The following is a 15992-nucleotide window of genomic DNA, read 5'->3' as shown; positions in this document are numbered from 1 at the left end:
GGGAAAGAAATGAGAAAGCTGCAGGTTACTCCTAAGTTACAGGTGAGATGTCATGACTGCATTGGTCTACTAGTGCAGCACTCTCTCCACTGCTCAGGGTGTCTCTGATGGTGCTCACTTCCTCCTTAGAGAATATGAGCAAGCAACGAAAATGGGTAAGCTGAGGAGATCGCACAAAGGAAATGGCTAAGTGTGCCTAAAAGCTGCTAGTTCTCCAATCAAGACTCACCATAAAATATGACGTCAGAAGGGATGGGGAATGGGAAAGTGCCGATAGCCAGGTATTTGTAGGTGACTGTTATCAAGTTATGTCACATGCACTTATGATGAAAATTACTATTTTTATAATTAATATATGCTAGTAATAAAAGGCTTTCATTCAGAGGCTTTTCTTAAGAACACATTTGGGCAGCCTTCCTAGAGAACAGATCTGTAGATGGATGTCTATCTTTGGGTTTTATGTCAGAGTCTTGCTGTGTTGTCTAGGCTGAGCTGGAACTCACTGTCCTCCTAGAGAACTTTAATGACAGCAGCTTGGGGTGTATGGCGTATATGTAAGGACATTTACCATAACCAATAATGACTTAGAAGCTTGTACTTTAGTAATTTCCAATAGTATCTTATGAATGGCATTATAGTTATAAATCATATTTCTGCCTGAATTAATCCAGCCTGCCACAACAAAGTACCGCAAGTTGAATAGCTGCAACAGGAAACATTTATTTTCTCTCAGTTCTGCAGACTGTAAGTCTGAGATCAAAGTGACAGCAAGCTTGGCTGCTTCAGAGGACTTTGCCCTGGGCTTGTAGATAGATGATCCTCTGCTCTGTATCTTCCCTTCTGACCTTGGACCTTATTATAAGGACATGTGTCATGACGGGTTAGTGCTCACCTTTATGGCCTCATTATACTTCAGGTATGTCTTTAAAAGGCTGTCTCCAAATACAGTCACATTCGGATACACTGGGGAGAGGCCAGGGCTTCAGTACATTAAGTTTGTGATTAGACGATCCAGCCCATAACTCTATCTATACCTGTATCTACAGTTACATCTATATACATCTATATAAATGTGTCTATATGCAGGTTTGTATGTTTATTTAAGCCTGAACTTCTCAGAGTGAGGATTCCTCTAAATCCTGTTGTGTGGCAGTGAAAGGACACACATTCCAAGTCCAGTTTCCCCAGCTTAATTAGCATGTGGCCTGTTAGCAAACTTATTGGGAATGGGCACTCTACAGCCAACTGTTATCTAATTTCCAGGCTCTTGAGGCTGACTGCTCCATTAATGCTGGGAAGAGAGAATGTCTGGGGAGACTGTAGGGCTGCTGGTTGCCTGTCAGAATGCCCGTGTGGTGCCAGAGATGAAAGGCTCACTGTGAACAGCAAGAAAGAGGCTGGCACTGCGAGCATCTTCTGGCCTCGGGTCTTTGATTCTCTATGCTGCGTGTCTCAAAGGCTGGGACACTGGACTACACATGAGAGGAGCAGAAGGGAATGTGGGACTATCATTCACTCTTTTCAGTACACAGGCTGTGCTTCAAAGTGAACACGCAGGAATTTACCCAGGAAATGACAGCTCCCCATCCACCTACCTTCCTCTCTCCCTCGTCTTTATATCTTCATCGCCTTTCCATTATTTCTAGAGTGAGGGCCTGCTGAAGACTAAGCTCTCTGTGTGGTCCTATGAGGGTCAGAGGTGACTCAGAGGTGTTCTGCCTGGTGTGTCTATTCAGATAACCTCTTCCCTGCTCTGGGCTAGCCTGTGTTTTCTGGCCTTTCTCTGCTAGTTATTTGACAAAGCTGAGTGCCACATTAGTTAACATGGCCAGGCCTCTCTTCCTTTCTAACTTCCCAATCCTTCCTGCAAAACTGACAGCACACCCAGCTGAGCCCCTGACCACCTCCCACACCCCCTCCCTCACAGCCAGTGGCTGTGTTGATGCCCAGGTTCCTGACCCTTCCAGCCTGATGGTTCTCACCTCGCTCAATTGCTCCCAGGCTGCTTTGCTGTTTGTGCCCCCCTTTCTCTAAAAGCTGTGCCTTTTGATTCCTCCCACCTCTTCCTCTTTTCATTTGACTGCTTTCCCGATTCATGTTGATCATCTCCGATGAGCTGGCTTAGTGTACAAAAATAAAGGTTCTTATGATCGGCTTCCTCTCTGCCCACTGTTTATCCCAAAGAATAAATATATGCCCCCCCCACCCAGTACTCCTGCCTGGCATACAAGGGTGCAAAGAAGAGGCTCCCGTTTAACCCTTCTGCCCTCACTCACCCTAAATAGTCTTTCCATCAACCAACATCTTTATGTTCTAAGGGAAAGAGTGACAATGTGGAGGGTCAAGGATGCAATCCCATTATGTGGTTTTAAACTTACCTTCAGGTTCAAAGATGTTAAAGATTAATGTCTTGACTTGGCCTCAATGCAAGCATACAGTCTCCTTGAAAATTTTACTTCTACAGTTTCACTTGATTAGATAGAAGTGATCAGAACAACTGTTTTATTTCTACTTCAGTAAACACAGCGTGTGTATCATCCCTGAACATGCCAGTCCAGGGATGACTGCTTCCCTCCACTCCTGCCAATCAAATCAGACCCATTGTTCTTGCCCCATGGGAGTCTCATACCTCTAGGAAGGCTGACTGAGCCTCCATGTGCTTCCTGAAACCCCCACACATTGTCATCTTTGTGTCTCAGTGGCAGAGTTAGATACCAATAGGTGTGGGTGATGGAGCAAATGAAGGATGTTCTCTGGGCTCTAGAAATCCATCCTGCTTCACTCTGGTGTGCTTAGCATGGATATCACTCCTGTGGGCATGTAGAATGTGATTTTCGATGTAATTAGTCTCAAGACTAAATGCTTTGTCCTTTTCACCCAAATTGCCTAATCCTTGACAAACGAGACAGGGCTTCATAATTTTCCCTCCATATTGATCTCTCTATTGCCAAGTACAGAGATGCTATTCACAAATAGTGTTTGCTATTTTCCCTTGTGTAACAGTGAGGTCTGTTAGGAATCACATTCAGAAATATGCTTTTGTAGAAGCCAGATTTAAATAAATCCACAGGAAGGGGTTATTTCTTATATACTTCGAATGGAAAAGAAATTATCAACCAACTGTTAATTTGGTCTGAGCACATTTCTTGGGCAGTTGCTCTGGATGGGACAGACAGACAAGATCCGAATTTCATGTGGGTTCAGGCTCAGCTCACAGGACTTCTTGCTGCCCATCCCTGTGGCCAGGGCAGTGTATATGGCTCCAGTAACATTGCTGAAGCTTCTGGGCAGTGACACTGACTTGTTTCTCACCCATTGCATCCAACCCCACCTGTCCAGTTCCCTCCAGCATGGAGAACTCATTGCATCCTGCAGCATCCCAAAATTCCCTACTCTGGTGTTCTAAATAGATTTGCAGTAAGTTAGCAGACTTGACTCCATATAGACTGCACTGTGGCTTTTCAGGAAACTTTGAACTTAGCTGCATAAGAAATAGCATGCGGAGAAGAAATGAGCCCTTGCAAGGCTAATCGCAGAATTCCAAGCTGTGTTCCAGCAAGCCAGACACTATTCACGTGTTAATCACTGGCATGCAACACTGAGGAGCACCCCACTCAGCCTTCTCCAGTTCCAATTCTTGTGCTGCAGCAAGATTTGGTGGCATCTAAGCAGAGCCCCCTGATGGAGCAGCCCTCCCAGTCCTGTTCCAGTAAGGAGTGGTCACAGTGATCTTTCCTTCCCACTGCACACAAAGGCAAGGCACTCCTTAAAGGGACCTTCCAGCTCCTCCATGCAGTCGCCAACCCGAGTAAGTGCCGGCTCAGGAGCCCCAGCTTTCTCCTAAGGATGAGTGGGGAGGGGTCTTGAGAAGCCTCCACCTCCGCATCCTCCAAAAACAGGAGGGAGGCAGCCGACTGGCAGTGGATGGAGACCACGGGTCCACGGGGCCCCGCTTGCTGTTAGCTGCTTCTTGGGATGCTCCTCTCCAGTTGAGCCTCCTGCCTGTGATCCAGAGGGTGCTGGAGGCGCATCTTGCGGTATGCCTGCGTTGCTTTGAGCCAGCGCCCAGAAGCCAGCCCTCCGCATTCAGGCACCTCGGACAGGCTCCAGGCAGGGCTGAGTGCAGTCACCATGAACGCTCAGCTCTAGGCTTCTGCACCAACCTCCTGACCACATGGATCTGGCTGTTTAATCAGCCGAGATCACAGCCTGGGAAGATTGGGGAGGCTGATCTGCGCTCCAGCTGCTGAGACAACTTCCAGCTTGGCTGTTTACTTCTTTGAGTCCCAGGGACTCTGTCCAGCACCTCAGCATCTCCTGCCACTCTGTGGGCTCTAAAGTCAGCTGCCGGGACTCCTCTGAAGGCATCCAGGAAGGGAGGGGGCAAGAGGGGTTAAAAGGCTGCAGAAATCCCCCAACTGCTCACCCTCTGCCGACCGCCTGTGCTGTGGGGTTCTGAGAGGACCTTGCGCTGTCCTGGGAAGCAATGCAAGTCTCTATAGCCTGCACAGAGCACAATTTGAAGAGTCGAAATGGTGAGGACCGACTTCTGAGCAAGCAGAGCTCCACCGCCCCCAATGTGGTGAACGCAGCCCGGGCCAAATTCCGCACTGTCGCTATCATCGCTCGCAGCCTGGGGACCTTCACCCCTCAGCATCACATTTCTCTCAAAGAGTCCACCGCAAAGCAGACTGGCATGAAATATAGGTATGGATGAGAGGTCCCTCTGCCCGGGGTTTCCATGGTCTTTGCAGGGCAGTCAAGCAGGTTTTTGGTTTCTAAGTGACTTAACTCAGTGCTGTTTTGCTTAATTTAGAATTCTCAGGTGTTTGCTTTTAAATTAGCCTTTTGGGGGAGGGGTGAAAGCCCAACCTTGTGTGCAAGAGTGTGTGAGATTTTTAAGATGTGGCCCATTTTGTATATTCTAAGTGTTATGAACACATAGGACCTAAATGAATTCCAGACAGTGAGAACACACGAGCTGGAAACTCTTCTGTCAGGAGTTTGTCAGGAGCAGAAGTGTGTGTCCTGCTTGATGCACAGACAGTAGATTCTGAGCTTATCCTATCGGAACAGTTTTGCATCCCACACTGCCCCCTTACCTTTCAGAGACCAAGACGATATGCTAAGCACAGCTTTTAAGGAAGGTTCGTGGTAGGAAGAAGCACCTATAATGGTAAATTAGAGTGAGCATTGCTACATTTAAATCTAAATTACTGCCTGAAATGAATGAAGACTGAACATTGTGAAATACGGGTTTCTCAATGCTCATAGATGTCTTGTTTCTATTTCCTGTGTCATAAGGAATTCGTTGTTTTCATAGATAGAAATCTTTCTGTAGTAAGAACAATTCCCCATCCCGTGATGTGATTCCTGCCGCCTCACCGGGTTTGCTTTGCGCCAGCCCTCTGGACCTCAGTTCTATTATACTGCTGTGCTTCTAGTTCCTTACTGTTTGAGGATACAAAGGAAAGAGGCTATAACCTATCCTCTAAGTCCTTGACTACTCTCATTTGCAGATGAGACTGTTCATTGTTTACTTTTATCTCTAGATTTGCTAGAGACCAGAATTTAAGATAAGGTGAACTCTGCACAATTAAAATACTGCATATTTAAGACTATGCTTTCTGTGTGAAGTAAGCATTTAAACTTCTCTATAAGAGTTGCCCTTGGTGAAAGTTTATCTGCAGAGTTAAGGGAAACATCCCATGGCAAGAGCAAATCTTGTTCTTCTGATGTTCTCATGCCACTGAGAAAGAAGAAGAAAACCTTTGGGGATGGGAGGAAGCCATCATAGCTGAAGCTCCAAGCCACAACTGCAGGGCGAGGACAAGCCACCATATAAACCACCTGACTGTGGTCCTCTGAAGTATCTGTATCATGAGACCGATGCTTTTGTTTTCTTTCCTAGTGGACAGAGGATCCCACAGTGACTTCTCCAAATGAGACCCCAGTCTCTTGGGCTCTGACATTTTCAGTGCAGCTGCAGTGGCACACACACACACACACACACACACACACACACAGCCTTAGTCCTGTGCACAGTGGGTGCTACTGAAGCGGCAGCTAAGCTGCTGTTACCAAGACAGAGTCCAAGAACAAGGCACTCCAGATTGAGGTGACTGCAATGGTGATCTGGGGTATTTGCCAGAACAATAAATGGTTTTCCTGTAAGGCAAAAATTAAAAAGCCACACCCCTACTGTGTGGTCACAGTTGTGTTGCAGGTGTTTGTCATGGAACAGTTTTGTCTTCTGGGCTTTTGAAGTCAGGAGCTCTCCATTAAGGTTTTCCTATCAACACAGTTAAACTCAGATGGGTCTGTAACTGTCTCGCTCCCCAAGAAGCTCAATGTGGGCAGCACACATGTGGATGTCTTCTGTCACTGGCAGCAGCTAAGCACGCTCTTCAATAACAATCATCTGGGTTCTTCAGCACACTTGAGTTTGTGGTAACTAAACAAAATGCTTCTTTTCCACTCTTCTTCTCATTCAGAACCACTCCAACCATGACAGGTGGTTTATGTGTGTGTGAATCCAACTCCATCCTTCAAATTCTTCTCAGAGTGATGTTTCTGAGAAATATTATGAGATAATGTCATATATATGCCAAACTTTCTTAGGGTATGGAGGAGTAGGGCAATTACTGTTTCTGACACAATGGTGGGAATATTTTTATTGCCCGAATTATGTGTTTTTACATTGCTTCATCTAGAATACAATGTGAGTACATGGAGTAGTTGTTAAGAAGAAAATAAATGGTTTTGTACAAAAGGGAAGGAGACTGGCTTGTCTTGAGAGTCACCAGTGAGACAAGGACCATACATTAGTCATTAATTGGGATCAAAATGTCACTCTTATTCTTGAAGATGGTTTCCATATTAGAGTTTCAAGGAATAACCACCAACTTCTTGGGGGGAAACAATCCAAGAAGCACGTTCATAGTTTTCGTCAGAAACTTCGTGTAGGGAAGAAGCATTCATTTAGCCAGCAATCATGTATTGCACAGACACTCTACACAAGACCTGGTACTTGCAGAAGCTAGGCAAGGCTTAGGAACCAGCTTCAAGTAGGGAAAAGGCACCATTAAAGGAAACCAGCAAGTAGACATTGGAATTTTCAGTTGTGGCACACTCTTGTAGGGCTACACACTAGGGTGCTATTCCTGTCTATTTTGAGGCTGCTAAGTCTTCTTTCAACCTGTAGCAAGTGATTTCATCTTGGGGCATGCAACTGCTGCAATCTCCCACTCACTCTGCAGCCCCACCCTTTAGGCTCAGCCTTGCTGTAAGGTGCCCAGTGCTTCCTGACAGTTTAGGTTCTGCTCATAACCTTGAGGAATAAGTGGACTTCTTTCTGCTTCTAGAATGATTGTGACCTTTAAGACTCAATTCTTAAGCTTAGGAATATTAACTATAGGTCAAGAGCTCATGAAACTGGGAATTTAGAAACAATATATTTGTACAAATCTGCTAAATTTATTTTGCAATTATATTCTCACCACAGCTGTGTTAGACTCTTATCAAACTGGGTATTTTTCTCAGGACTTACTATGGAAAAATTAATCTACTAGAACACACTGCTGCTCAAGTGCTACTGTTATCTGAAGAACAAGACTCTTACTAATGTTTACTCTGGGGCTGTCTGTATCTAAGACTGCTCTGCACTTTGGTAATGCATGATAGTTACTTTGTTTTAGTTTTTCCTACTTTTTTAGTCTGCATTCACCACTGCATGATAGCTTGGTGGAAACTCTGATGCAAGCATATATGATATATGATGGGTCTCAAGGTGGCAGATGTACAAACACACACAAGAGCTTTCATTCCCCTCACCACCCCCAAGCTAATCAGTCAGAGGTTAAACCAGGTGTCTTTACGAACTCCTTTTTTCTGTTTGTTTGGGGGGTTTAAAGGAACTTTTTAGAATGCTACAGCTGCTTATGTTTGACATGGTATGGAGCTTTTGTCATTATATAACACAACGTGTTTGTATTTATCAACCCCCTCTTCCTGTTCTGAAATTGTTTTAGCTCTATAATTTAAATATTGATAAGTTCAGCTTTATTAAGAACAATTTATTTGAGCCATGACAATATGACCTTGCACTGCGTGGTTACATAAAACACTCTTTACAGTTAGTGAGTGAAGAACTGGATACAGGCTTTACAATGTTGTAAAGTTTCTTTGCAAAAAGAACACTACATACCTGAGAAATAATCTTTAAATCCCATTTAAAAACTTGAAATTTTCCTGTTCTTATCCAGTTGCATTTTATCATTAATTTTTTTAAATAATTATAGATGTGCATGAATTTTTAAGTGTGCAGACAATTTCCATGGCCTATTAAATTTCCAGTGCAGCATAATGATACCATTGTTTCACAACTTGAAAACTGATTTGTAAAAGAGAATTGATTTGGATCTCATCATCACACATGTATTCATTTGGATATGTCTATGCAGTTCCATCGCAGTGAAGAATTGGAGCATTTCCCTAGTCACAAGGCCTCCTTGTACTGTTCCTTTAAAGCCACATCTATCAGTTTCTTTCCAGTTACTACTATTCAGTAGTCAGCAATCTGTGATATACCTGTAATTTCATTCTTATAAGAATACGACATAATTGGAAACATACAAAATGTTGTATTTTAGAAATGGCCTTTTCTCCCATCAGAGAATTTTTTCAGAGAAGTTGGAACAGAATTTTGTAGCCACAAAGGAGATCAGATTGCAACATCATAGAAACGTAGAGGAAGACATCAAGACATAGGGTGAACATCAGTAATGGGGGCTCCACCGAAGGAGTTGTGAAGCTCATGGTTCAGTTAGGTAACAATGACTCTGGCAGTTGTTCCCCCAAGATCTAAGAGTTTAGGTTTGAAATAAGAGAATGTGTGTTGAATTTCATAGCACTCTTAGCAAAATCAAAACTGCATGGAAAAGACACAGACCCTATTCCAGATGCCCTTCTGTGCCACTTCTCAGAGTTGCATCTTTAAAGCATACATAGCATCCATTGCCTTGTACCTCCTGCATCTTTAAAGCACACATAGCATCCATGGCCCTGTACCTCCTGCATCTTTAAAGCACTCATTGCATCCATGGCCCTGTACCTCCTGAATCTTTAAAGCACACATTGCATCCATGGCCCTGTACCACCTGCATCTTTGAAGCACACATTCATCCATCACCCTGTACCTCCCACAAATAGTGGGTGGATTTTAAATCAAAGAAATTCAAAGAAAAGATCAATCTTATCAACTGATTACATAAAAGGCATAGTGTGTGTGTGTGTGTGTGTGTGTGTGTGTGTGTGTGTGTGTGTTCATGTGGGGAAAGTGGGAGGAAAGGGTGGGCTGAAAAGATATAAGAAAGAGCCAGATCTGTAGTTATGTTTCAGATGGAAATACTTGATTTTAGTCCAGAGAAAGGAATAGCCTGGTTATTTAAAATGCCAAATTTTTAATTAGAGAAAATTTGGTGGAAACCATTATGATTTGCACTGATGCCCATGGGTGTGGGCTTTCCTCTCTGCCTCGAAGCCAAATGGTGAGTGAGAATGGAGAGGTGGAGGAACCTTCCTAAAAAGTAGCTGCTGAGTCAGTCTCCCAGAGTTTATTCCACCTCTGCAAGGCAGCAGTCAGAAGTCTGGCATCCATGGGATGGTGAGAAGGTGGTGGGAGGGAAGGGGGACTGCAGGATGTTGTCAGGCAAATGTTGTTCCAGTTCCATGGCTCTGTAAGTGTGGGGGTGAGCATGGGGACTATGTATATACGTGTGCGGCTGTCCAGGCCTGAGCACATGCGTATGAGCAGGAACTGACCCAAAGAGTTTTCAGAGCCATCTCATTTCCTTGCTGTAGTCTTGGATTTGGTAGCTCCACACAGAGCCTTTAATCCCCAGTTCATGAAATAACTCTCCTTGGAAGTGCCATCATTTTAGAGAAATTCTTCGTTTTTCATTTCTGAGAACTTTTCCATTGATGGTAATTGAGTAAATGTTCTGAGAGGAGAAAAGGATCCCATCAGATTCAAAAGAAAACTCAAACTACCAGGTTTTGCTTGGATTTTTCAAACTCACCTCATCAAACTCACCATCCTTCTTTGGTAGATTGGAAAGTGGGTAGCAAGAGATTTCAGCAAGGAAATTCCATCAAAATGGAGAAATCTTGGCTTCATTGAGTATGTCTTGAAACTACTGTTAGGAAAGAAAAATACATTTATGAGAATAATAGAACTGATAAACATTTGCTCATGGGTATCTGTTAAGAATTTCAAAGCTGGGTCATCAAGACAGTTGAATGCAAGCCTGACAACCAAGTCACTCAGAACCCATAGTAGAGGGAGAGAACTGATTCTTGGAAATAAGTTCTCTCACCTCGTCACATTTATAAATAAATACTTTAGACTTTCAAAGCCATTAAGGCAAATACTAATTAGCCATGATAAAGAAATCATTTCATATCAGAGGCTATATTGTTTCTTGCTTCCACTCTCCAAAATTAGAAAATAGAGTCTTGAGGTCAATTTGTGGCTTAATGTGAACATACGTCTGATAATTTCATATCGAGAGATATGATTATAGGGTGACCACTATAAGTAATTGTATCCTCAGATACAAACTTGAGGAGTAACATTGCTTTATACAGAACACTACTTCTAAGTCAGAGTCACCCAGGAAATCAGGGTGTCAATCAAATCCAAACTCAAGCCTCCTGACTCCAAGAGCAGGGTCCTTGATGTTCCTTTAGGTTTTATTTTGCAGCTTCTGGGTCTTGACCCACTTTTTAACATGGGGAAGAAGTAAAGGACCCCAAAGTGTCTCCACAGTACTGTTGCAAGCCCTAAAGCCAGACATAAACCAAACTCCAGATGTAGTGTGGATACTGTTACTGTATCTTAAGTACCAATGCCTGATACCTCAGAACAAGATTCACCAACCCATAGGCAGGTGAACAGATGGAGCCACACATCAGCGCTAGGCAGAAATACTCATCTGTCCACTTGGGACTGACACTTTCTGTGCTGCTAGAGAGTGCTTTGAAAAACTTTGACTCTGAGAATGAGATTCAAAATACAGTTAAACATCTTTACAGGTTAATCTTCTGGTACCCAGATTGGAAACCAAACCAGAAGCCCAGCAGTAATTTTTATTTGTTGGAATCGGCAGCTAGAGAGGACTTGCATGGGCCATCTGGTCCAGCCCTCGTGAGAAATCTGCCCTGCTTTTCCAATTTGTTCCATGCAGCAACTACTTATAAGGCCTCTGAAGAAATCTTGTGTAATCTCCTTTCACAGCAGCCATCAAAAGTTTGACTTGTCATCTTCAGAACCAGGATCGTTCATTAAGCTTTTAAGTCCTGGGGGTTGGGATGGGGTGGGGTGGGGTGTGAGCATTTTTAGAATTCTTGTCTCTTGTTTGGACCCCGAAGTCAGGTCAGGGAGGAAAATGAAGACAAGGCTGAGGGGCAAGAAAACAAGGGAGGCAGACAGGGCTGCAGAGGATCAACCTCCTGTAGACACCTGGAGAGATGGACTTTTCCATTTTGGTCCTTGCACCTGTTCAGGTGTGCTGACTCTTCCACTGCTGGACCATCCAGGAGGCAGTACACTTGAGAGTTACACGCAGCCCTACTGACAATGTACTCAGCTCTTTAAGCTGCATTGGAGCCTTCTGTGTGTCTGTTCTCCACTGAAAGGAAAATGAGCTAGCTGGAATTTCCTGCCTCATGAGGGTTCCGGCACTTGAAAACCATTACCACAACTCAGCTTCCTAATTTCCGGAATGGTTCCAGCCTTTCTCATTCCTCCTAGATTTCATTTTATAATTCCCAGCTGTGATTGTGTGTCTCATTGAAACTCTCCACAAGATGACTACCTCCTCTGTAAGTCATTCGGTACTGGATACATCTGGACATTATAGCACAGAGTAAGAAGATCACCCAATCCAAAAACTTCCCTGGACCTTTGCTTTCATTTCTTGATCTGGGATATTATTTGAACGATTAGAAAAAGGTTATTTTAGTGAATATTTGAACATGTAGTATGGAACACTCAAAAGTATTCTAACTTTCTAGAGTAATGGAATCTAACTTAGCTATGACAAACAGAAGCCTTTAGGAGATCATCAAGTCTAAAGGTTTTGGTGACCATTGAAGTTTCTTAGAAAAAAAATAAGTGAAAGTTTCATGCAGAAATTTCAGTGACAATTGAGTTTTTAGATAGAAAAACTAGTAGTTTTCAGTATGCTAATTTTACTTTCATGGGTACTCTGCAGAGAGCACATTTTAGCCAACTAGCTATAAAGGCAACCACATATAAACAGTTTGAATCATCAAGAAAAGTTTGCTGTATTGGTAATTAGTATCCTCAAGACCAAATCCCAGGAGGGTCTCAACTCTCTGTGATGAGCTCGCATCTACTGGAAGGCCCATGTGGTTTCTCAGAGCTCTGTTGTAAGAAAACCTCCTGAGAAACATCATAGTAAGAACCCAGCTCTCACTTTCTTTGAACTTAATTTCCATTTTAAACTAGGTTTGCATGTTACTAGAATTCTTTTCACTTAATATCTGTGGACTGAGGCCACAACAAGCTCATTACAAAAATCAACTGCAGAAGTAATGTGGCTTTAATGAATGCTGCTTTTCCCTTATCTCAAGAACCAGAACAGTGTTCCTCTGGGGCATTTAATGCAACCAGACCTTCTGACTCGCAATTACTCCATTTCCTACCCATGTATGCACAAGCATTTTTTTGTAACTATTGTCTGTATGTACTTATAAAACTGGAAGTGCTCAGGAGAAATCTTTGTGGTCTTACTCCTGAGGGCCTTCATTGTGATGCAAAATATATTTGTTCCCATTTTTTAAAAGAAAAAAAAAACTATTATGAGATCCAAATACAATGAGGGAGTTGAGGAATATGTAGTCAACCACATAGCTAGTCACTCAAAAATTGCATGGATTATTATGTTTTGCTTTTATTCAAACAAACTTTTTCTAGAGGTAGTCCCCTGAAAATCAGGAGGCCCAGCTTTTCATAAACCCTCGGGATAACTCCTTAATCAAAGAAGCAAGTGAGCAGTGTCTAAACATTTGGTTTTGTGTGAGATATTTCATGAAATCTTCAGGGGAATCTTCTCTGTTAGTATTTTAGAATAAGAGGTGAATTAAAGAGAGATACAAGGGCCATTAAGCAAAGCTAGGGCCACTGAGATGGCACAGAGGGTAAATGTGCTTGCCAACATTCCTGATTACTTGTGTTTGATCCCCAGTACCCACATGGTGAAAGGAAAGATACCAGTCATCTTCTAACCTACTCAAACCCACTGTGTTGCACACACACACACACACACACACACACACACACACACACACACACACACACACAGGCATACCAAATAAATCAATGTTAAAAAAGCAAATTGAGAAATTTCATGCATATAAATTTTCTATTGTAATAAGTTACCTCAAATTTAGTGCCTTGAAACATCAAGTATTTTTTTCTTTCACATAGAAGTGAAAAGTCCAAACACAAAAGTCAGCTGGACTGTTTCTTCTGCAAGCTTCAGTGTAGAAACCATTCCCTTTCCTCCTTTACCTTTTAGAGGTCACCTTCATCCCTTGACATGTGAATCCTAATTCCATCTTCAACCTTCTGTTTTTACATCTTTTTCTAACTCTCACCCTCCTCACTCTTACAAGAGTTTCTTTGGTACCAGCAGCCCAATCTTGGCAGTTCAGGATAACTTCACATCTCAAGACTCCTCGCTTCATTATGCCTACAAAGTCCCTTTACCAGGGAAGGAAATAGATTCACAGACTCAGTGACTAGGCAGAGAGTTCTTCACAGCCCATTGTCATGTAGCCTGCCTTGTATCTTGTGAATATGTATGTAAGAGAGCAGAGATAAAGGGATTGGTGGGAACAAGCACTACTCCCCAGTCCCATTCTCTAGAGTGTAAGACTTGTTAAAGGGGGCAAAACAGCAAACAAGCAGTTCTGATCATTTAAATTCCAGAGTGAAGGGGAAATTCAGCCTGAATCAGAAATTAAACTCCCATTTATACTGTGTAAACCTGGTATGACAAAGTTTAAACAGTTTGGGTCTTGATAATTATCATTGTGGCATCTGCTGCTGGAATTTGGTGTGCCTATTTTATTCTCTCATCAAAATCCAGGCAATATTAACAGAAAAACAATATGATAGCCATAAAGATCAAGCTGAATCAAACCATCATTAAAATGTTCCAAGCCCAGGAAATGTATCCGCCTGTCCATCTCCCTGATTGTAATCTATGATGTATGGTTTTCTAACTCATTCTTAGCACTTGGGGTCCTGGGAACACTTAAAAGCAGTCACTCTTTCTCCTGATGTCATGCATCCATGGGATTCTGTGCCATTGGGGTCCTGGAAATGCATAACAGTGGTGACTTTCTCCTGCTGCCATGCATCTATTGGGCTCTGTCACTTGGGGTCCTGGGAATGGATAACAGCAGCCACTCTTTCTCCTGCTGGCATGCATCTGTGAAGCTCTACGCACTTGGAGTCCTGGGAATGCATAACAGCAGTGACTCTCCCAATGCATGAATTGATGGAGCTCTGTGCACTTCATATAACAGAACTACCTCACCCTTCCCTAACACCCATGATGCTCCCGCCTCATTAGCGCTGCCAGAGTCATGTTGTGGAGGAGGGAAGATGAAGTTTCTTGCCAGGATGTGAAAATCTTCTTCTGAGCCTTTATATTATTCATTTGAAGGCATGAGGCTATTTTATTTTCATCACAAAGCAGCTTTTCTTCTTATTAATCAAATCCTGACATATTCTGACAGAAATTATCAAATGTCTTAAGCCTGATGTAGTTCCCCTGTGAAGTTCTGTCTTACAGACTCTCCTAGTTAGCTTTGATTGTCAACTTGACATAGCCTAGAGTTATCTTTGATGAGGAATTGCCCAGATCAGGTTAGCCTATGGGAATGTCTGTGATAGACTGTCTTGGTTGTTAATTGATAAGAGTTGGGGGGGGGCACCCCACTATAGGTTTCATCTGGGCAAGTGATCCTGAGCTGTATATGACTGAGGGGACAAGCAACATTCCAGCATAGTTTATGCTTGAGGTTCTTGCTTTGGATTCTGTCCTTTATTTCCTTCAGTGATGGGCTGTGACCTGGAAATGTAAGATGAACTCTTTACTCCACAAGCTAATGTTGGTCAGGATGTTGTATCATAGCAATAGAATGCAACTTGAACACTTGTCCACAGAGGTTCTTTCCATCACCTCCCAGAGACCAGCTAGCAGCCCGTCATTATCTGGAATGTTAGGGTTTGAAGATGAGCCACTTGGTGCTAAGCCATTTAAGTATCAGTCTATTCTCTTGGAATGGGAGCCAAAACTGCCAGATTGCATCTTGCTTGGGAAGAAATATTAGTGGCCATAAATCAAACTGAATTAAGAGGCAAACTTAAAAATTATAGGAATTGAGAGCTAAAATTCAAGCTTGTTTTAGAAGTTGGTCTCTTGACCTCAAGTATTTTTTCCTGATGGCTTTAAGAAATACAAGGTCTGAGTAAGAGAGAAATGGGCAAATGTCTCCTCAGGGTCCTGCTGCTGATCAATTGTGCTGCTGCCCTATAAGCCAGAGCTGGGAGGCAAAGCATGGGCTAGCATGTAATCATGTCGGAAATCTCTGTAAAATAGAAATGGATGAGCTTTGCAATAGAGCCCTTCTCGTGGCTAAATAACAACTCATTTTTAACCTACTAGCAGTTTCTCTATAATGGCAATATATTTAGAATAAACAAGTTACCTGGGGTCACCCAGGTACTAACTACCCTGAGGATAGACGAGGGAACAACAAGACCTATTCTTGATGTATTCTCAGAATCTGTTGTCTAACCAAAAATGTATTACCTATGCTTAATAGGACTACAAAGATGTTGATTACTGTTGACAGTAGAAAAGAAAAACAAAGGAACGGAAGATGCATGTTCA

The 15992-nt window shown here is 42.8% G+C and overlaps 1 protein-coding gene across 5 annotated transcripts in view; it reads left to right on the top strand.

Annotated features, from left to right (window-relative positions):
* Kcnab1 (potassium voltage-gated channel subfamily A member regulatory beta subunit 1) overlaps positions 1-15992 on the top strand; it is a 388290-nt gene that overhangs the window by 134075 nt on the left and 238223 nt on the right. For 2 of the 5 annotated variants that reach the window (XM_035450522.1, XM_027391730.2), the window contains exon 1: positions 4487-4707. The exons of the other annotated variants lie outside the window; for them this stretch is intronic. In XM_035450522.1, coding sequence (XP_035306413.1) covers positions 4487-4707 — 221 coding nt within the window. Of the gene's footprint in view, positions 1-4486; positions 4708-15992 lie in introns of those variants that run through there. 5 annotated transcript variants of the gene reach the window in all.

This window comes from Cricetulus griseus (assembly GCF_003668045.3).
Source record: "Cricetulus griseus strain 17A/GY chromosome 1 unlocalized genomic scaffold, alternate assembly CriGri-PICRH-1.0 chr1_0, whole genome shotgun sequence".
NCBI lineage: Eukaryota > Metazoa > Chordata > Mammalia > Rodentia > Cricetidae > Cricetulus > Cricetulus griseus.
The sequence above is the reverse complement of the archived record's forward strand: the minus strand, read 5'-3'. Positions and strand labels throughout refer to the sequence as shown.